This window comes from Calidris pugnax, unplaced genomic scaffold, assembly GCF_001431845.1.
Source record: "Calidris pugnax isolate Ruff unplaced genomic scaffold, ASM143184v1 scaffold196, whole genome shotgun sequence".
NCBI classification, from domain to species: Eukaryota; Metazoa; Chordata; class Aves; order Charadriiformes; family Scolopacidae; genus Calidris; species Calidris pugnax.
This window is the reverse complement of record NW_015091042.1, coordinates 3,535,676-3,557,772: the sequence shown is the minus strand read 5'-3', so window position 1 is coordinate 3,557,772 and position 22,097 is coordinate 3,535,676. Positions and strand designations below refer to the sequence as shown.

Below are 22,097 nucleotides of genomic sequence, written 5' to 3'. Positions count from 1 at the left end.
TGTTTAGTTACAGAAAATGTGCTTGTATTTCCTTGTACAGCAAGAAGCTTACAAACCCAACTGAAAATAAGACAGTGGACAAGCAGATGAAGAGCAAGAAGGAAGGAACAGGAAATGGAAAACTAAAGAATATCAGTATTATAAATAGTTATTTGGTATATAGATGTTGGTAAGAGGTAGTTTGTTAGCTTTGTGTTTTTAAATGTAGAAGTGAAAGAACTATTATCAGGGAGTGGAGCAATAGGATGAGGGGTAATGGTTTTAAACTGAAAGAGGGGAGATTTAGGTTAAATATTAGGAAGAAATTCTTTGCTGTGAGGGTGGTGAGACACTGGTCCAGGTTGCCCAGAGAAGCTGTGGCTGCCCCATCCCTGGAGGGGTTCAAGGCCAGGCTGGGGCTTTGAGCAACCTGGTCTGGTGGGAGGTGTCCCTGCCCAGGGCAGTGGGCTTGGAACTGGATGATCTTTAAGGTTCCTTCCAACCTGAACCATTTTATCATTCTACTGCTCCTGTACGATTAACGTTTTGACAGATGTTTTAATTTGAAAAGCTCTATAGCAAAATGCAAATTGTGGCGCCACGTTAAAATAATAGATATTCCTGTGCAGAGATTTGGATAGTACGTGTTGAACCAAATCCTGATAAGATTTAGATATTGGTCTCAGTGCAAGGCTTTAGCTAGTCTTTTCCTTTAAAAAATATTATCACTTTTATATCATTTGACTGGAAGTTGCTTGAGGGTGTTGTCATGCATTTTAACAATATCACTTCCTCATGCAAGATTTGGCAGCTTCAGCTAATGGTGGAAGAATTACTGTGCAGGACATGGGGCTCCTTTTTGCAAGCCTGCTTTTATAAAGATAAGCTTATTTTTTCCTTTTTTTTTCCTTAAATAGTCATTATGTCATAATAGCTGTTGCAATGTTTAAAAGTTGATCAATGAAAAAAAAAAAAGAAAAAGGAAAAAAGATTGCAAAGGCTGGAACAAAACTGTAGTATCTCATCTGTTTCCCAGGGTTTTGGTGCTGTATCAGGAGGAGGGATACTGGCTCTGCTTGGGATGGAGTTAGTGTTCTTTGTAGCAGCCCGTATGGTGCTGTGTTTTAGGTTTGTCACCAAAACAGTGTTGTTTAACACAGCCATGTTTTAGGTGTTGCTGAACAGTCCTTGCACAGCATCAAGGTGTTCTCTGTTATCACTCTGCTGCCCCAGCAAGTAGGATGTGGGGTGGGAAGGCAGTTGGGAAGGGACACAGCCAGGACAGCTGACCCCAGCTGGACCAAAGAGATGGTCCAGGCCATATGGAATATGGTCAGCAATAAAACTGTTGGGGGCAGGGAGGGAGGGGATGTTTTTCCAAGGTAGCCATGGCTCAGAGACTGGCTGGGCATCCGTCTGCTGGTGGGAGATGGCAAATGATTGCCTTTGCATCCTGTCATCTTGGTCCAGGCGTTTCTTATTCACTCTTGCACTTCCAGCTCTCTCCTCCATCCCCCAAGGAGGGAGCAACTGGGTGGGGGCTGAGCTGTTGGCTGGGGTTAACCCATCACGGTGGATTTGAAATGATATAGTATGTGTAGTGGTAACAGAATATTGCACTCCAGTTGTGCTTGAGGTGAATCACATGATTCACAAGAAATAAGTTAGCTCTTTTGGAACAGTGTCTTTTCTTTTTTTCTTTTTTTTTTTTTTTTTAGAATTGTTTCACATATTGTCAGGATTTGTGTTTTTAAGATATATATAAAGATTTGGGGTTTAATCACACTTTTTCTCAATTTATCTGGTTTTCTAAGATGAGGTGTGATTTATTCTCTTCTGGCAGCTAAAATATTCCCCAAAATATTCGTAAGAACTTTTTAATGGAGTGTGTATATAATTGGTGACAGGACATGTCCTAGGGGTACAACAGACTGGAGAAACCTTCTGAAAAGTGTATGGACTCATTCTAAAATTCAGAATATAAAAATAAGAGATACTCCAAATAGCACTGCATAAAAAGAAGCCTTTTCTGTTCTGATTTACTAAAAAGACTGCTTCATAAGTAGTTGCTAACATTATTTAGTTTAGATTTTAGCAAGCATGTTAAGTCTTAGCTAAATTTAGGTCTTTGGAGTCCTCTTCTCTGTGAGCTGCAATTTAAAATAAGATCAGATTTGACAGATCATGCAGAGAAGAGTCCAGCTTCAAATAACGCACTTCAGATGCACTTCAGATGTCTGTATTCAGTGTTAATGAGTTTTGAAGATCCTTCACTGTGAAGGGGCATAATGCTTCCTGTTGTGTTGTCAGTTCCTAAGCATTTAGGATTCAAGTCTGCAGCTGAAAACTCCGATGTGCAGAAGGTATGTCAGTCTAAGCAAAGCTTCCTGTGCTTTGACATTGTTAGTTTAAGATGACTGACAGATGTGGAAATGTGCTACTGGCTGTAGCTCTCTAAAAGAATTCAGGAGCCAAGGACTTGGGATGGAGAACAATGTGGGACTGAGAGTGAGCATCTTCATCAGCCTCCTTGTTCCGATTACCGATGTTGTCCAGTTAACAGTGGCACTTACAACAAAGAGTAGCATTGGAGTAAAATGAAATCATTTCTGAAGGATCTTTGTTTTAGTCAGAGGGCTGTAAAGCTGTCTTAAGCTTCACCAGTATGATGTTTCTTTTTAAGTCTGGTGGGATTATATACCGAGACCCAGCAATAACAAACTCTCCTTTTGGCAGGGGAAGTATCTTTGCAACTGGAGGTAGAGAGGTACATGAGATCAACTGTTAAGTTTTACTGCTTTTTGCCTTTCAAGTAGAGGTCCTTCTCTCCAGTGAACTTTGCAGGAACAGCAAAGAAAACCTTTAAATGCAGATCAAGTGCTGGCATATGGGGTATTGGACTCTGCCCCTGTGGCAGAAGTATGGCATTCTCGAGCCAAGTAGGGGAAGCCTGGGAAATACAAATCAAAGAAGTGGGTTCTCTGCCTTTCTTTCTTTAATTCTGTGATTTTCTTTCACGTAGTATGAAGGGGCATTTTTTTATTTTTTGGGTGTAAGGGACCATTCAGGTAACTCTGTCATCTTATCTCAAATACTGTTCTCAAAAGACAGCATTGAGTAGCCAATCAAAGTCAAGTCCCTTCTAGTGTTGGAAGAAGTGCTTCTAGAAGTGCTGCTGTAACTCCGAGGAAAGGTTGTTCCCAAAGCCGTTTTCTAATCAGACAGAAGTGGGAGATAGGTGTAGCACATCCTCAAGTCTGAGGATGTGAAAGACTGGGATGTAGTTAACTCCAAGCAGTCTCACAAAGTCACAATTGAGTCTTCAGAAGTTTTACTTGTTACCCAGTCTTGTGGGCATCTCAGCATCTTGCAAGAAAAGACGATGCTGTTCTCTGCAATTGCCACCTACTCCCTGGAACACAGAGGTTCTTACACTTCTCTGATAGCTAAAGCATCCCAAAGAGTTCACCCTGTTAACTCTGATCATGAAAAAAACGCTTGAACAAATACTCCTACTACTGTGAGCCCAAGTTAGCCTTGTGAAAATGAGGAGGGAAACCTTCTGTCCCTCTCGAGGGTATTCTTGAGCTGACAGGGTGCTGGCCTCTTGGAAGTGCTGGCTTCAGGGTTTGATCACAAGGAATAATGTTCCTGTATGGATAGGGTAATCCGGTATTAGATGATGCTTATTTTAAAATCAGCCTAATTTTAATACAGAGTTATGCTAAAGGCGAGAAATAAATTTTAAAAATGAAAAAAGTTAATATTTGCTTTTGGTTGACCAGGATGTATAAAACAAAAACAGATTGCACTCGGCTTGCATTTAACTCAAGCGAACATCTGAAAGGTATTCTATTTCCCGTGCTCCTTGCTCTGTCACGGATGCTCATGCTAACTGAGAAGGTCAGGACCTGTCCTTGCGTGTACCTGATGTCTAAGCTGCGTTGACAGAAGAAAACTTTAGGATGGAAAAACACATTAGATTTCATAAACCGCTCTCAATTTTGAGTTTCCTTTGTGGTGTCCCTCTCCTGAGGCTGTCTTGTTCCTTCATGATAAGTTCTTACTTTTGACACTTCTGTCTTTGGGCCGTTAGCAGCCTCGCGTTCCCTTGGGTGACGGTGAGGATTCGTGGTGTGGCCAGTTGCCAACCTCTCCTGACCAGGCTGTCACTGCAGTTAGTTAATAGCTGCCTCGCTGCCCAGCCAAACCCTAGATAATTAACTCATTATGCTAGTGCCTGCTGAGCTGGGTCATTTTCCGTTTCTGTCTAGAGTCTTTTTCATTCAATTAAATCTTGTATTCCACAAAAATCTATAAAATGAATTTGCAGTTTATATAACCGTATACCTGGCATCAGCGTGTGCAGTTTGTTACTGGCCCTCCTTTGCTATTGGGTAGAAATGCTGCTGTTTTCATGGTGCTAAATGTCTTGTGCTGACTGACCCGCATTCCCATTTAGAGTATTTAATCCAAAACGTTGCTAATAACAACAGTGTGTGAAGTAGCCCATAGAAGCCTGTTATTTCCATAACAGGTTGTTCAAAATTAAACTCCAATCCAGGGTCAATTTTTTTAAAAAGTGCTCTGGAGTCTACCTTGAAGATGTTATTTTGTCTCTTTTCTTGTGGTTTTTTTTTCACATGTATGCAAAAAATGCCTGCTGTGACTCATCCCACTCCGTGCAACTTCAATGGGATACCACAGAGAGATTTCTGTAGCTCGCTTTCATCAAGTTTGTGATGTGTTGTCTGGTTTTTGCCTTTACTAATATGTAGCCTTTTTAGCTGAGGAAAGGAGGAACAGTTTGGAGGAGTTGTGCAGCTACCAACACCTCAGCGCCGTTATCGTGGGGGAATTCCAAGAAGCTGGGAGTATTTGTAACTGGAGATCTGTGATGAAAGGATCTTTCCAGAAACACTGCTGAAGTACTTTTCCATCTTCCTCACTGTTGCTTAGCTTAGGTCAGATGTTCAAATGAAAATAATATCTATAGAGTGGGAATATTCCCCCACCAATACAACACCTGTGTTTCAGGTAATGATGAGTATGAGCAGAACCACTGCTTCTGGAAGAAATGGTCTGCACAATGTACAGAGGTTCATCTCAAGAAATCCTAGGTTGTTTTGGAAACGTGTTTTTTTTTTTTTTTTTTTTTTTTTTTTTTTTAGAATTGTTTCACATATTGTCAGGATTTGTGTTTTTAAGATATATATAAAGATTTGGGGTTTAATCACACTTTTTCTCAATTTATCTGGTTTTCTAAGATGAGGTGTGATTTATTCTCTTCTGGCAGCTAAAATATTCCCCAAAATATTCGTAAGAACTTTTTAATGGAGTGTGTATATAATTGGTGACAGGACATGTCCTAGGGGTACAACAGACTGGAGAAACCTTCTGAAAAGTGTATGGACTCATTCTAAAATTCAGAATATAAAAATAAGAGATACTCCAAATAGCACTGCATAAAAAGAAGCCTTTTCTGTTCTGATTTACTAAAAAGACTGCTTCATAAGTAGTTGCTAACATTATTTAGTTTAGATTTTAGCAAGCATGTTAAGTCTTAGCTAAATTTAGGTCTTTGGAGTCCTCTTCTCTGTGAGCTGCAATTTAAAATAAGATCAGATTTGACAGATCATGCAGAGAAGAGTCCAGCTTCAAATAACGCACTTCAGATGCACTTCAGATGTCTGTATTCAGTGTTAATGAGTTTTGAAGATCCTTCACTGTGAAGGGGCATAATGCTTCCTGTTGTGTTGTCAGTTCCTAAGCATTTAGGATTCAAGTCTGCAGCTGAAAACTCCGATGTGCAGAAGGTATGTCAGTCTAAGCAAAGCTTCCTGTGCTTTGACATTGTTAGTTTAAGATGACTGACAGATGTGGAAATGTGCTACTGGCTGTAGCTCTCTAAAAGAATTCAGGAGCCAAGGACTTGGGATGGAGAACAATGTGGGACTGAGAGTGAGCATCTTCATCAGCCTCCTTGTTCCGATTACCGATGTTGTCCAGTTAACAGTGGCACTTACAACAAAGAGTAGCATTGGAGTAAAATGAAATCATTTCTGAAGGATCTTTGTTTTAGTCAGAGGGCTGTAAAGCTGTCTTAAGCTTCACCAGTATGATGTTTCTTTTTAAGTCTGGTGGGATTATATACCGAGACCCAGCAGTAACAAACTCTCCTTTTGGCATTGGAAGTATCTTTGCAACTGGAGGTAGAGAGGTACATGAGATCAACTGTTAAGTTTTACTGCTTTTTGCCTTTCAAGTAGAGGTCCTTCTCTCCAGTGAACTTTGCAGGAACAGCAAAGAAAACCTTTAAATGCAGATCAAGTGCTGGCATATGGGGTATTGGACTCTGCCCCTGTGGCAGAAGTATGGCATTCTCGAGCCAAGTAGGGGAAGCCTGGGAAATACAAATCAAAGAAGTGGGTTCTCTGCCTTTCTTTCTTTAATTCTGTGATTTTCTTTCACGTAGTATGAAGGGGCATTTTTTTATTTTTTGGGTGTAAGGGACCATTCAGGTAACTCTGTCATCTTATCTCAAATACTGTTCTCAAAAGACAGCATTGAGTAGCCAATCAAAGTCAAGTCCCTTCTAGTGTTGGAAGAAGTGCTTCTAGAAGTGCTGCTGTAACTCCGAGGAAAGGTTGTTCCCAAAGCCGTTTTCTAATCAGACAGAAGTGGGAGATAGGTGTAGCACATCCTCAAGTCTGAGGATGTGAAAGAGTGGGATGTAGTTAACTCCAAGCAGTCTCACAAAGTCACAATTGAGTCTTCAGAAGTTTTACTTGTTACCCAGTCTTGTGGGCATCTCAGCATCTTGCAAGAAAAGACGATGCTGTTCTCTGCAATTGCCACCTACTCCCTGGAACACAGAGGTTCTTACACTTCTCTGATAGCTAAAGCATCCCAAAGAGTTCACCCTGTTAACTCTGATCATGAAAAAAACGCTTGAACAAATACTCCTACTACTGTGAGCCCAAGTTAGCCTTGTGAAAATGAGGAGGGAAACCTTCTGTCCCTCTCGAGGGTATTCTTGAGCTGACAGGGTGCTGGCCTCTTGGAAGTGCTGGCTTCAGGGTTTGATCACAAGGAATAATGTTCCTGTATGGATAGGGTAATCCGGTATTAGATGATGCTTATTTTAAAATCAGCCTAATTTTAATACAGAGTTATGCTAAAGGCGAGAAATAAATTTTAAAAATGAAAAAAGTTAATATTTGCTTTTGGTTGACCAGGATGTATAAAACAAAAACAGATTGCACTCGGCTTGCATTTAACTCAAGCGAACATCTGAAAGGTATTCTATCTCCCGTGCTCCTTGCTCTGTCACGGATGCTCATGCTAACTGAGAAGGTCAGGACCTGTCCTTGCGTGTACCTGATGTCTAAGCTGCGTTGACAGAAGAAAACTTTAGGATGGAAAAACACATTAGATTTCATAAACCGCTCTCAATTTTGAGTTTCCTTTGTGGTGTCCCTCTCCTGAGGCTGTCTTGTTCCTTCATGATAAGTTCTTACTTTTGACACTTCTGTCTTTGGGCCGTTAGCAGCCTCGCGTTCCCTTGGGTGACGGTGAGGATTCGTGGTGTGGCCAGTTGCCAACCTCTCCTGACCAGGCTGTCACTGCAGTTAGTTAATAGCTGCCTCGCTGCCCAGCCAAACCCTAGATAATTAACTCATTATGCTAGTGCCTGCTGAGCTGGGTCATTTTCCGTTTCTGTCTAGAGTCTTTTTCATTCAATTAAATCTTGTATTCCACAAAAATCTATAAAATGAATTTGCAGTTTATATAACCGTATACCTGGCATCAGCGTGTGCAGTTTGTTACTGGCCCTCCTTTGCTATTGGGTAGAAATGCTGCTGTTTTCATGGTGCTAAATGTCTTGTGCTGACTGACCCGCATTCCCATTTAGAGTATTTAATCCAAAACGTTGCTAATAACAACAGTGTGTGAAGTAGCCCATAGAAGCCTGTTATTTCCATAACAGGTTGTTCAAAATTAAACTCCAATCCAGGGTCAATTTTTTTAAAAAGTGCTCTGGAGTCTACCTTGAAGATGTTATTTTGTCTCTTTTCTTGTGGTTTTTTTTTCACATCTTGAAGATGTTATTTTGTCTCTTTTCTTGTTTTTTTGGTTTTTTTTTCACACGTATGCAAAAAATGCCTGCTGTGACTCATCCCACTCCGTGCAACTTCAATGGGATACCACAGAGAGATTTCTGTAGCTCGCTTTCATCAAGTTTGTGATGTGTTGTCTGGTTTTTGCCTTTACTAATATGTAGCCTTTTTAGCTGAGGAAAGGAGGAACAGTTTGGAGGAGTTGTGCAGCTACCAACACCTCAGCGCCGTTATCGTGGGGGAATTCCAAGAAGCTGGGAGTATTTGTAACTGGAGATCTGTGATGAAAGGATCTTTCCAGAAACACTGCTGAAGTACTTTTCCATCTTCCTCACTGTTGCTTAGCTTAGGTCAGATGTTCAAATGAAAATAATATCTATAGAGTGGGAATATTCCCCCACCAATACAACACCTGTGTTTCAGGTAATGATGAGTATGAGCAGAACCACTGCTTCTGGAAGAAATGGTCTGCACAATGTACAGAGGTTCATCTCAAGAAATCCTAGGTTGTGACTTCTGGTTCTCAAGAGTAATTTTGCTTATATTTAAAGTAAGGATTGTGCTAGTTATATATGGCATATATCACATCTGAATTCCAACTGAGCTGCTGCCAATAGCCAAAACTGTGATACTTGAACAGAAATTCTTTTTTTCAGAGATGTATAGGAAATATTACTTACTACTGCTCCAAATGTTGTCAGACTTCATGCATAAAGGGTGGAAAAGTTATGTCATATGTTGTAAGCCTAAGCTGCAGTTTGACGTCTTATGGTTTTTTGGAGAACTATTGGGGTCTGATGCTTGGATAAATGCTGTTCATAGTGATCTCTATTAATTCCTGCAGTTTGTCAGAGTAGGACGTGCTTTTTGACATGGGACATGAGGCTTCAGGTGTTTCTGTTCTTACCAGTGTGGAAATTGGTTCCGTATTTGCTTATGGCAGGTCACAGTGTCTTTAGTCTTGTTAAATAATCTGTTCCAGTTAACCATACCTCCAAATAGAAAAGATTACTGTTCCTAAGACATCCAAAATGAACACTGTGCAAATGTGTGTAAGATTCAAGGATATCAGATAATTCTCTTGTTAGGGGCTTTCTTAATTTATATTAATTTAGAGTGATGTGGAATGGATGAGCAGAGCATATGCAGTGTGCGTTTCATGAATGAGAGATTGAACAGCTGATGACACAATTATTTTTTTTTTGTCCTTATACTTTATATACCTTTAATTGCTGCAGGAAAGAGGCCTTGCAACTTTTATCCACCTTTGCCTTATTAATGAAGACTTTTACATGACTAAAGACTTTTTTCTTCTTTCTTTTTTTTTCCCCCTCCTCTGAAGCTGGAAGTAATAAAGATGTGACTAAGCATGTATTTGCAACTCAGTTACTTGACCTTTCTACAACCCACAGCTACCACTAATGCTGCTTTCTAATGGAGACATTATCGTTTATTTAAATCTTGATTAGGAAACAATTATAAGTAGGGTTTTAGTATAGCAGTAAATTGATGTAGCCTTTAATTCCTACTATAGATTGAGTGGATAAGCTTTCTGACTGTAATTAGAGGGAATTATAATGACTTCAGTTGGTTGACTCACCACCAGCAGAGTAGGGCCTATGATTGTTTCTTAACATTTATTTTTTTTAGTTCACTCTTGATTTTATGTTGCTGCTAAATGCTATTTTTTAACTTAGTGCAAAATGGAGTTACATTTACAGTTGAATGATACACACTTTGTATGAATAAAAGAGGAGCTTTGTGAAATAACCTGGCACCTTGGCAACACTGTGCAGCCACGCTCTTTCTTTACAATTCGAGTGACAGAACTGCTCTTAATAAAGTTGGAGATAGATATTTTCATGCGTGGTTTAACAATGTAAATGGGGAGCATTTGCTTTTTTGCATATAATTAAATGGTAGACACAAATGGTTGTTTTCAGTACCATTTAGTTTTTTATATATCGTGTATGTTGCACAATATTTCTTCTTGTGTTTCTCAAATGTATTGTTTTCCTTATGTGCTATCTGTCTGGTTTTTGTTGAGGGTTTTTTTTGTTTCTTTTGTCTTTTCTACAATTTTTTTTTTTAAAGATACCATAGTTGCTTGATTAAATGTAAGTGTAGGGGCATCTCCTTTGAGCAAGGGAACTTCTTTTGAAATACCTTGTAAAAACCTAGTAACCTACTTTATTTGATAGTGAACTGCATGTATTTAAATTTTATATTACTTATTAAACAGTCATTGGGATCATTAGGAGTAAATTTTTTATTCTTTGACCTTCCCTCCCTTGATGTACCAGATGTTTTTTAGTTCAGGCACAGAAGTGTTCTCTGTTTCACAGTGCTTTGTAGGCACAGAATTAAATATGGCAAGTGGAGAGAAAAAAAATGGCAAACAAAAAAAAAAAATATATATATATATACCAGGCATGCTAAATTTGTATTTCTTTCTTGTTTTTATTTTTCCTGTCAATTTGCAGTGGATGATTCAGAGCCCTTACAAAGCTGCAACGTTCTTTGGGTGCATTGGCAAAGATAAGTTTGGAGAGATCTTAAAGAAGAAGGCTGAGGAAGCCCATGTGGATGCCCATTACTACGAGCAGAGTGAAGAACCGACAGGAACCTGTGCCGCCTGCATCACTAGCGATAACAGGTCAGGGGCCTTCCGTATTTTCCTAAGATATAAGTGCAGGTGGCATAGTGTGTGGAGCCTAATTTGTTTGCAATATTTCGCCCTGAAAAATTGTGTTTTGAATGATAAAGGAAGTATTAGCACCAGTTTGAGACAACACAGGGCTGCCCGGCTCGTGGTTTGGGGCTGGGTGGTATTAGTACACTTTTAGAGAACAGCAGTTGTATCATGGCAGAAAAGTGTAAGATAATAATGTAGAACTTGTTTCTGAACTTTATAGCTTCCAGTTGCTCTGGAGAGAGAAAATATGTAGGAGACAAACGTTGGTTATCAAGTATGCGTGTACAGCCTATATGAAAGCTGATTGGCATGGAAGGCATGTAGTTGATTGGCAAACGAGGAATATACTTCAGCTAATAATGAGTTTTAGGAGGAGAGGTGTCAGCATATAGCCTGATTTGAAAGGGTTAATTTGATTTTATACAAGAGGGAGAAAAAAGCAGTTGTTTTTGCTGTTGTTCAGAAGTTTGTCAAATAACTGTAATTCTGTATGTCTACACCTTAACAATTTCATCTGAATTTTGTCTTTCATGTTTTCATTTGCTACTTTTTTTCACATGATCTTTGCTATATAAAAAACCCACTTCTCCAGAACTCTGTTCAAACTTTATGTTTGTAGACTATGAACAATCACCTTTGTGGTATTTTGTTTGGTTTCAGAGCATTCCGTAATTTTCCTTTTTCCAGCTTGTCTCTGTTCCTTCTTGTGTCCACGAATAGTTTGCCTCTATCTTGTCTGTAAACTTTCATTAGATATTTGAAGACAGTAGGAAGGTCTCCCCTTAGATACCTCTTCTTAAGGCTCAGCCAAGCCTTTCTTCATCTGTTAAGTATTGTAGCCCCTTATTAATCTTGATGACCTACTGCTGGACTCACTGCATTATGTCAGTGTCTTTCTTGGAATAGAAAGCTCAAAGCTGGACACAGTACTCCAGATGAGGTCTGGAGACCAGGAGAACCTCTGTTCTGGTGTCCAGACCTCATCTGGAGTTCTGTGTCCAGCTTTAATCTTTCCGTTACAGGTTCTCCTCTGTTCTGAGTATATATAATTCCTTTGTCCTGCTGGCTGCATGTTTGCTTATATAGGCCAGAATGTGATTAAGCTTCTCTGTGTGGGTGCACTGCTGACTTATGTTCCAAGCTTGGTCCACCAGCACATCCAGGTCCTCTTCTGCAAAGCTGTGTTGCACCCCAACATTCAGCCTATACTGTCGCATGGGAGTTATTCCATCCTAGTTGCATGACTTTGCATTTGCCTTCAAGTGTTCAGCCAGGCCAATTCTCCAGGCTCTTGAAGATCTACTGGATGACAGACAGCCCTGTCCTCCAGCTGATCAGCCTGTCCCTCCCAATTGAATGTCATACATAATGTCTTACTCTCAGGAATGAATGTACGTACTCAGTGGAGGAAGGAAGTCCATTCATCTTCATCTGGAGTTTTGACATTAATTAAGTCTACAGACTTCCCCTTTCATCTCCAGGATCCATATTCAGTTTTTCAAAGAGAAGATAAGCAATAAAGATGTTTGCTCTGTGATTCTTTCTCTCTCTCCAGTCACATAGTGTCCTGTAGCAACCACTGTTTCCTAGATGACGTTCTTTCTCTCTCTCCAGTCACATAGTGTCCGTGTACGCGTCCTGTAGCAACCACCGTTTCCTAGATGACATGATGGGAAACTGAAGTCAAGACTGTCAATAGACATACATCATGAATTCAGGAAAAATATGTGCATCTTTTGCCATGCATCTCAATGGAATTTGAGTGTTTAGGTGAATTTATTCATAAAAATGTTTGCAAGTACTTCTTCAACTTACTAAGCAGTATTTTTGGTTTGCTAACTACATTTCTCTCTTTATATCACATGTTTGCGTAAAAACTAGAGACAGTGGCTTCATCTCAGTGGCTTGAGAGTGTGCAGCAAGTTCCAGAGATTGACTTCCCTGCTCAGGAGATAGGAAAAAAAAACAGCTGATGGTTGCTGCTAAAGGCTTTCTTGTGCAACCCCTTCTCTTCTAGTGAGAGCAAGTTTATTCTCAATCTTTAATTACCCTCCGATTGTTTCTTGGTTTTCAGCATTTTCTATATTTGTAAGGATCACTTCAACCTGGCCCCAGTTGATAACTCTATTTATTGACTAATCTCTTGTCTCAATTGAGATACGTGTAGACTTCCTCCTTCGGGTAATTGGGCTTTCTTGTCTCCTTTGGAGGAGCTGGCTGATGGCACTCCTGGTTTGCCCAGTAAGTGACTGTGTGTATTTAGGTTCCAGGTGCCCTGATGTGAATGTTTCTTGTTTCTGCTAAGTCTGTCTAGCTTTTTGCAGGAAAGGGTTCGGAGCTAATTCATGATTGCCACACAGAAGTCTTTAGCTTAGCAATACTAATACACTTTGTTTTCTCAGAGCTTTTCAAGAAAATCCTAACACATGATTAAGCTCTAAAGTAGCACCTACACTCCGGCATAATCCGCGACTTTGATTTGTGCATTCCGCTCAGAAATCCCCACGTGCACAGAGTCCCCGTTAAGCTGTTGGATTTGAAGCACTCTGGCTGTCTCCAATTGCAGCATTTCATTGAAAAAACATCTACCTTCTCTGCATACCACATGTTGAACGTGGTGCTGTTAGACTTGGAGTTTTAATTTGGAAAAGCTCGGTGCTTTGTCTTCAGTGTAACCATCTTTTATTAGGCGCCATGTGCAGAGCATCTCTGCAGTTGCATGTGGCCTCAGAGAGCGAGGTTTACGGTTTCAGGGGCATGTGGTAAGTGAAAGGAAACGTAGAGAGAGTCTTTGCTTAGTTTTCTGGAACATGAGTGCTTTTCACTTAGCGACATACGCAGACAGGCAGGATTTTTCCAGCTAGGTCCTTGTTTGGATATTTAGGGTTTGCCAAAACTGAAAGATTGAATTTGCTTTAGAAGTTTGGTTTATAGCAAATGACCATGGTATGCACATGTCTTTCTTGGATTTACTTGGGTCTCTGGTGGATTTCTTGTCATTGAAATGATAATATTCATCAAGAATGAAACTTCTTGCCCTCTTACTGCTACACAGGCTTGGTCTATTTGTTTATAATTTACTTTTTAAAAAAATTTCCAAATTCACATTAGTTCTCATTGCCTTTAGGCTTTAGAATTAAAGAGATAATCCCCAAGAATATTCCTGGGGTGAAACACCAAAGAACTGTGCTATGTATTTTGACATATATTTTTCTGATAATTGACATAATCAGAAAAAGTTGGTCTAACTTTTTGGTTTAGTTTTTATATACTTGATCTGTTTAACTCTCCAGGGATTGTCGCTGACAAGTGCTTCGGGAAGCTTACAGGGAGCCTTGGTTCTGTCTTCATAAGAGATTCTTTGGGGCTTTTGTTTGGTTTTTATTGAATAGGACAAAAGGAAGTTGCAACAGTGGAAAGATGCTGTTTTGAGCGGAATGAATTTTCAAGAATTCCCTGTTGACTTGCCTCCCTGGGCCTGTACATAGCACCCAGTCTGGAGGCAGAAGCATGACTTGGTAGAAGCTGGTCAGCCATTCACTCTGACCCGTTGCCTCTGGATTGTAGAGGCATTTCTATGGAAAAGGATGGCACATACAGCATCAATTTGTATGCACGTTGGAGAAGGCAAAACTTTTCAATAGCCTTATGTTGTATGTGTAATTACATGTTATTTATCTGGCTAATGTACTCAAATGTCACAAAACAATGATGTGTTAATGGTAAAGATGCATCCTATGACCATTAAATCCTGAAAATTCAATGTAAAACTCTGTATGCCAGAGTGGAAATGTCTGTTTCCCCAACTCCCCTTCTCTAAATATTGGATGTTATTAAACATTCTCATAATAAAATTGCACAGAAGGACTTGGTCCTGTAGCCAGAGCGGAGAGCTGGTGTATAACCACCTTTTTATGACCTGTTTTTAGGAGTAAGTTTTGTGTTTCATAAGGCTGTATTGAACGGCAAAAGAGGAGGATTTCAAATAGAATATATCTTGCATGTACAAAGTAAATACAATACAAGTATTTTTGTTCTTGTGTCCCATGGCTTGTGTTATAACTTGTTAGGAAAGAATGAAGTACAAATGAGTTTTTGGTAGTTTTCCAGTAATACACAGCGAAGCCAAAGTTTTTTTTAACAGTTCATCTAAAAGTAGCAATGTGACTCTTTCTCATTTGCTAAAGGAAAATATGAACCTAAGGGGGGGAAAATACCCAAACAAACCTCTTTTTAAATAATTTAACTATTCATTGGAAAATTAGAAAGGCAAGACATACGTATCCATCAACTTTTTGGTTCTAGTGAGGGAAAATAGTTTTCAGAAGATAAACTGGAGCAGCTACTTCCCTTTAGGTGTTAGGTACTGGAAGAGTTTTAGTGAAAATCTGCAGATACTAGACCATGCAGACCAGGGTTGATCACAAAATGTAACAAAGGTTGAGTCTAAGGAAATGAAGGCATGTGAACAGTAGAATAGCAACAGGTTATGTGAACTATGTAGTTGGATTTAAAATACATTATTTAACGGTTTAAATTTAAATTGTATTTAATAGATTATTTTAAAAATACTATTTAAATACTATGAAATGGTCAAATAAAGTATATGTGGTTTATGGTGCTCTTTGTTAATTGTTTTGATGCTCCTGAGGATCTTTGATTATCTTTGAGAAATCTTGTTCTTAGTGAGAAATTTGCAGTAGGATTCGTTAAAGAGGATCTAATGCTTGGTTTTTTATCGCTTTCAGGTCTCTTGTAGCCAACCTTGCTGCTGCTAATTGCTACAAGAAGGAAAAGCATCTTGATTTGGAGAAGAACTGGAAGTTGGTGGAAAAGGCCAAAGTTTATTACATAGCAGTAAGTTCAGCTTCTTTTGAATTGCTAAAATTTGTGTTACAACGTTGTGAGGTTTAAGCAATGAGCGTGTCTGGTGCATATGGTTTAGGATGATTTCGTAGGAATACAATGAAAAAAAGTGGCTGCTTCAATTTCAGCGTAGTTTGATTTCAAATTTAAATGTACAAATGTAGAAGTATGTTTCAGTTGTGTGCTTTCTTAAATTAGTGGGGGAAAAAAATAAGAACTAAACATATTTTCAGAGCTTTTGTAGTAGTGCATCAAATTTACATTTCACATTTTCTAGTAAATTGTTGTGAAGGATGCACAAATTATGTAGAAAAACACTATTAGCATAATTATTCACTGCAAACAGTTTGAGCTTATTTGTGTGAACAATCTTAATTGCTATTTATTCCATAGTAATTACTACGGCACCTTATAACTCAATATTTCAGAAACAATGATTGTGACAAATCTCTTGAATGTGGGCGGTGGGGCAAACTGATTTTAATGATGAAATCTTACTCCTGGAATAAAGGGGTTTTGAGGATGGGGCATTTGTAGATTCACAATTAGTATTCTTTTTTTTATCATCCAGAATGAATCGAGCCAGATTAGTGTATTTGTGTAGATTACATCTTGCCTAAATAGAAGTGGTGAATTTGTTTTCCTCTTGCTCTTGAGTTGATACGACTGATCAAAATTAGCAAACGTAAAACATCTATGACAGATTAAAACCTCATAACATGCATGTAATATATGGATTCTGTATGACAGCTGCTTCCATTCCGCTACCTGAGCTATGTGGGAACAGCTGGTAAGAAGTGTAAAAAATTGATTATCCAGGAGGAACAAGTTCATTGGAAATACAGTTATTTCTTTTAGCTAGTGTTAATGTCTCCTACAGCCTGTTAGTGTGCACTGCTGTAGGCTTTACATGGTTGTTATTGATTCTTGTGTATGGCCAAGACTGCCCCTTTATAACTGTCAAAAAATACTTATAACCTTCTCAGTATACAAAGAAAATATCTCCCACTGCTATGACCATATGTTTGTGCTGCGGTTGAAAAAAAATACGTAGGTGTATTGTCTACTCGTTTTTTATTTCTGTTTTTCAAGTGTTCTGAGTTTTTTATTTCCTGATAATTACACCTCAGTCTGTTCCAAATTAATGCTATTGGCTTAAAAAAATATTGAAAGGCTAAGAGTATAGGTTAAATAAAGAAGGATAACAAATGTGACCAAAAGCTATACTGCACTAAGGTGGTTTTTAAAAATTTTTACCATGCTTATATATAATTAGCAATGAAGCTTCCAATATAGAATTTAGAAAAATTAAACTTAGCGGAGATGCTTCTAGACAACTGGGAAATGTTACATGAGGTAAAAACTAGGTTTGGGTTTTTTAAGATACAGCCTTCATCTGATTTTAGTTCCAAAGCCACTCTTCTGTGTTCAGCCAGTTTGATCACTTAAATTTTGACTAGGTGATTCACTACACTGATTTTCATATATATTAAAAGCTGTTCTTCAGATGCCAGTTCTATGACATCCAAGCTTTGACTAAGAGACAAAATCACTGTACTAAACTGAAAATAAAACCCAAGATGCCCATATGTTAATGGATAAATAAATAACACTGAAGCGCTAATAAATTGGATTAGATATTTGCAAAATGGAGTTCAGATTAGGGAAACATCTGATTTGTGGAGGAGATCTGTTGGGCTCACACCTGTAGCCAAAGCACACAAGGATGGGTCCATCCGAGTGAGTTCTGGGGCAGTGTCATCACCCCAGAGGGCAGGTGGTTCCCTGTGTAACTTCACTGAAGGAAAAGAGACTTGTTCCCTCACGCTGCAGTGTGTCCGTGCCCTTTTCTGTCATTTAGCTCCTTCACTTGGAGGTTTGTAGGGGTTTACCAGATTAAACAAAACCAGGCAATGAACAATTACCACCCCTGCGGTGTAGGGTACCTCTCCGAGTCATTCATTTGTCTACTGTTGTCTGTCTTCACTTTAGTCTTGTTACCCTCCTTGGCTTTGCACCGTGAGTATGTTGCTTTTCATTTCCTTCTTTCTATCCAACTGTCACCTATTTCTTGGATGGCATTAGAATGTATGTTCGTGGCAGATACTTGTTGGGGAAATCCATGTCCTGAGATGATCGAACCATCTATTTTCTTGGCAGAGTAGGGCAGTTGTTGCTTTAGGACAGGTCTGTGATATCCTGTGGTCATCTGTATGTGCTTCCCAGAATAGATAATGTGCTTTTCAATGCGGCATTCAGCAGAATGGCCCTCAGATGAAACTTAGCTGGGAAATCTAATCAATTCACAGAGGGAGGAGTAGGTACAAAGGAAAAGATAGCGAAGCCGTGACAGAACCTTTAAAGACAACTTCTGTTACCATGAATGAACACAATACATTTATTTTAGCCATCTGGTAATCAGATCCAGCAGACAAATTGGAGGAAGACTAGCAAAGAATAGGACCCTGTAAATCACAGATAGAAGCAAAATACAGAGGCTGCCCCAGCTTTCTCAAAGAGGGTAAACTTTAAAGGTGTATTTTAATCCTTGAAAATTACTCTACTTTATATCATTTAAGATAGATTACATGGACTGTCAAACTCTATGCCATTTCTTTCCCTTCTCCAGATATAATTCACATACTTGCAGTAATTTCTACCACTGACATCATATCTTCCAGTCTGTCATATTCATTTCGCTGTGGCTCAGCTAGCTGTGCTGCTGGTGTCTGATTAGAATTCACTGTGAGGGATTTTATTTGGTTCCTACTGGGGCTAGAAAATGTCTCTTCCTCAGACATCTCCCTTATTTCAGAATAAGTTGAGAGTTATGATAGCACTAAACATTGTCATTCTGCCTCTGAAATTGTGAATGGGACACAACCTGACGTGAAAATAATCTTTAAGTTATGTTGTATGTGTGGTATTCTCATTCTTTTTTCTTTCTTTCTATGAATCCGTGCTGTCTGTCAGGACTTGCATTCTAGAATTTTTACGTGTTAGAGTTGCATCTTACACATTTGGGTAATAAAACTCCATATTTGGGAACCTTGCTCGTCTTGTTTTCAGAGGCATTTAATAGACTGATGGTAGTACTGTATTTATGTAGGCATCTCTAGGAATTCTATAACATATATTGGATTGTGGGGGTTTTGGGTTTTGGTTGGGTTTTGGTTTTTTTAAGTATCATCAATGTCTTTAGCACCAACTGAAATCTATAGGAGTTGCTGGTATTCACTTTCTTTGACATCGCACACAAACATTTTAACATTTTTAATGCAACTTGCAGTATATAGCTATTAATTTTCATATCTCATGAAGACGTGGAATGCAAACGTATTTTTATTTTTGATTAAATAGAATAATCTGCTGATAAGAGTTACTTAGGAGAGCAGAAAAACTCAGGAGAATTTGAGTTGTCATTTGACTCCAATTAGCACCTCTCTGTTACTGGGTGCGAGTAAGGAATTTTGCACTTGTCCTTTCATAATGGGAAGAAAATGGAAAAAGGGAAAATGCTTTCCTTCATTAAAAGCTGCACTTAACCTTGTGAAATCTTAACTCCGTGACAACTGATACTGCTTGCTCACACAGATGAATTTTAACTTTCTGCCTGTATATTGCCACAAGTGTGGTGCTTCCCAGATGTGTGTTTTCTCTTGTTCCAGTTATTTCTGCCGGTTATTTAGCTTTACTCAATTTGTTCGTCAGTCCAACACCTGCATTCATTTAATGTTTGCAGTTGGAGGCATTAGGTGGGTGAAACGCTGTCATTTGATGCTTCTGTTATCTTGGTGCTGAAGTAATAAATGTCTTCTTGAAAGATCCTTCTGTACTTCTGTTTTTCCCTTTTCCCCCTTAATACTTGCCTTCACTAGGCGTATGAAACGGCAGTTAAGTCCCCGATCTGTAGTAACTTGAGTCTTAGCTTAGAATGGATCAGTTAAGTAGCTCCCCAAACCCACAGACCTTCCTTTAATAAAATGCTTGTCTCTCTTCTGTACAAAGGGAAATAGTAGGTGGTTGTTTAGGGACTGTATTTGATCTTGCATTTTGTGGGTATAGTTTCTGTGCTTAAAAAGCTTCTCTCATTGGTCTCTACATAGACTTCTTGCCTGGCCATTTCATAAAGGTACGGCGTTGCTGATGCTCACGCTTACCTGTGTTCATTAAAGAGATGTGGGACCATTTTTACACTGTACTTTATGCATTATGATCCCTTGTCTTTGCTTTTTGAATTACGGTGACCTGAAAGCCTCAGCTCCTGTGCTACCTGTCGTAGCTAGAGACTGGAGGAGCAATGAAGCTCTTTCTTTGTAACTCTAAGACTTTTTTTGGGTTGCTTATTTTGAATTTTGGGTTGCTCACTCTCAGTGTAGCCATATAACCTTTTACAGTCAGCTTTGTATCGGCAACTGTTATTTCACAATCCATAAAAGTTTAAACTATTCCCTTCTCCTACTTCCATGTAACAAGTAATAGACATTTCTCGTGGTGATACCCTTCAGTTGTACCACGTTAACTATAAAATTTCCTCATACTGCCCAATTAAATTACATTTACACACCTTCAGCATCTCTTTTACATTTACAAAGTTAACAACAAGTGTCATTTATTTTGATGTTAATGACGGTTCTGATCAAGACCAGGTATTCTGGACTGAGGCTGAGTTTCAATTAGGAAATGTGACGTGTTGGGACATAATGATAATGAACCCAAAGTAACATACTTCCTGCTGGAGGAGAAGGAAATGTTAAGGCTCCAACCACCCTGCTATGTTTCAACAAATATGTGGTATTTTTATATTTATTTTCTTTGAATGCCTAAGTGCTTGTCTAAGCAGAGAGATGCTGTGGTGGTGTAGTGGGCTTGATGGCGGAATTATCTGGTTTCAACATGAGTCTGTCAAAACATAAGCTTGATGTCAGCAATGTGTAGCAAAGCTTAAATAACATTCTACACTATTTTACATGAGGTTTGGCTATTCTGCTTGAGAAAAAAAAATGTTGATTATTGTAACAATGTAAGTATAAGTGAAATTTCTTTTGTGCTGTCTCCTCCTTTCAGAAGCATGTTCAGTGAAGGCATTTTTATTGTAATTTGCTGCTATGATGAGTATGATAATTTACAGTGGGTTGTGATAGGTTTTTTGCTTTGAGATGTGCTGGTTCTGCGTGTGCATCATGGGAAACGAGAGACAGAGACACTGGCAGGAATATCCCTTAAAAAAGACATTTATGTGAATAACTCCACAATAGCTTTTTTTTTGGCATTGATAACTTTTGCCATAGTGCTCTGGCGATGGTATGTGTGCCATTTGACATGTGAAACTATTGCTCACAATAATGAATAGGTTTTATGGCCAGGAAAACACCATTCTGAATGTCTTAAGTGTAAAGAAGAAGCTGCAGATAGCAACAGTTAATTGGGGCCTTTTTTTGCTGACCTGAGACAATATCACCCTCCTGAAACCCACCATCTTGAATCTTCTCTGTTTTCTTGGAAGTTCTAGCTGAAGTAAGATGCATTCATTGTGGAGAGATGATGGACTCTGCATCTCACCAGGAAGCAAAGCTGCCATTTGCTGACTTCCAAACCAAATATGGAAAAAAAATACGTTCATAAATACAGAAATTCCCAGCTTTATTTCTTTGTCTAAACTGGCACCAGCATGGGTTACGTCATTCCGTGATGTATGTCGTGTGCAGGGTGCATTGTGCTACCATTTCAGGTATAACTTCTCAGGCATAGACAATTTTGCCAGGGTTTCTTCAAGTAACTTGTGTGGAAAAATGAATTAGAAACTTTTTTTTCTTATATTTCGTGAAGTTTGATCCTCGAGTTGTCATTCTTTGAAGACGAATGCCTTGTACTTTACACAGAAAAATGCATCGTCAACTTTTAAGAAAGATTTCACCTCCTTTTTCTGCAATAGAAGATTAGTGAGAATCTGTCTAATTGCATAAAAATATTTATTTCTAAATGTTCACCTCTATGTTATTAATTTATATTTATTTATATGAAGAATGTACACGCTTCCTTTGCTGTCATTCTCCTCCTACCCCAGTAGCCTTTAAATTGCAGCTACGCTTCTTCAGCGCGGTAATTAGTGAAGCTCAGTCATCTCTCCTTTTATCGTGTGATTTTTGGGGTGGTTTTTTAGAAGAATGCATTATTAGAGCACTTACACAGCCAGTCTAGCTGCAACAGCCAGGCGGCAATAGCAGTGCCATTTTTCACAAAGGGAAACGTTGAACGGGAGCCAAATGTTTGGTGGCAGAGTCTGTTGCTAGGAAATCAAGTTCCTGAGGCGATTAATGACAAAGCAAGCAATAACAAGAAGGCAGAATTACAGATTTAAAAGAGAGGGAGAGAGGGGAAGGGGGGAAAAAAAAAAAAAAAAAAAAAAAAAAAGCCGGGGGGTGTTTAATTTTCTC

At 38.9% G+C, this 22,097-nt stretch overlaps 1 protein-coding gene across 1 annotated transcript in view; it reads left to right on the top strand.

Moving 5' to 3' along the window:
• The window catches only part of ADK (adenosine kinase), a 296,855-nt gene that overhangs the window by 120,252 nt on the left and 154,506 nt on the right, over positions 1-22,097 (top strand). The window contains exons 5-6 of the mRNA XM_014956157.1: positions 10,583-10,755; positions 15,543-15,651. Of these exons, the coding sequence (XP_014811643.1) occupies positions 10,583-10,755; positions 15,543-15,651 (282 nt within the window). The remainder of the gene's footprint in view (positions 1-10,582; positions 10,756-15,542; positions 15,652-22,097) is intronic.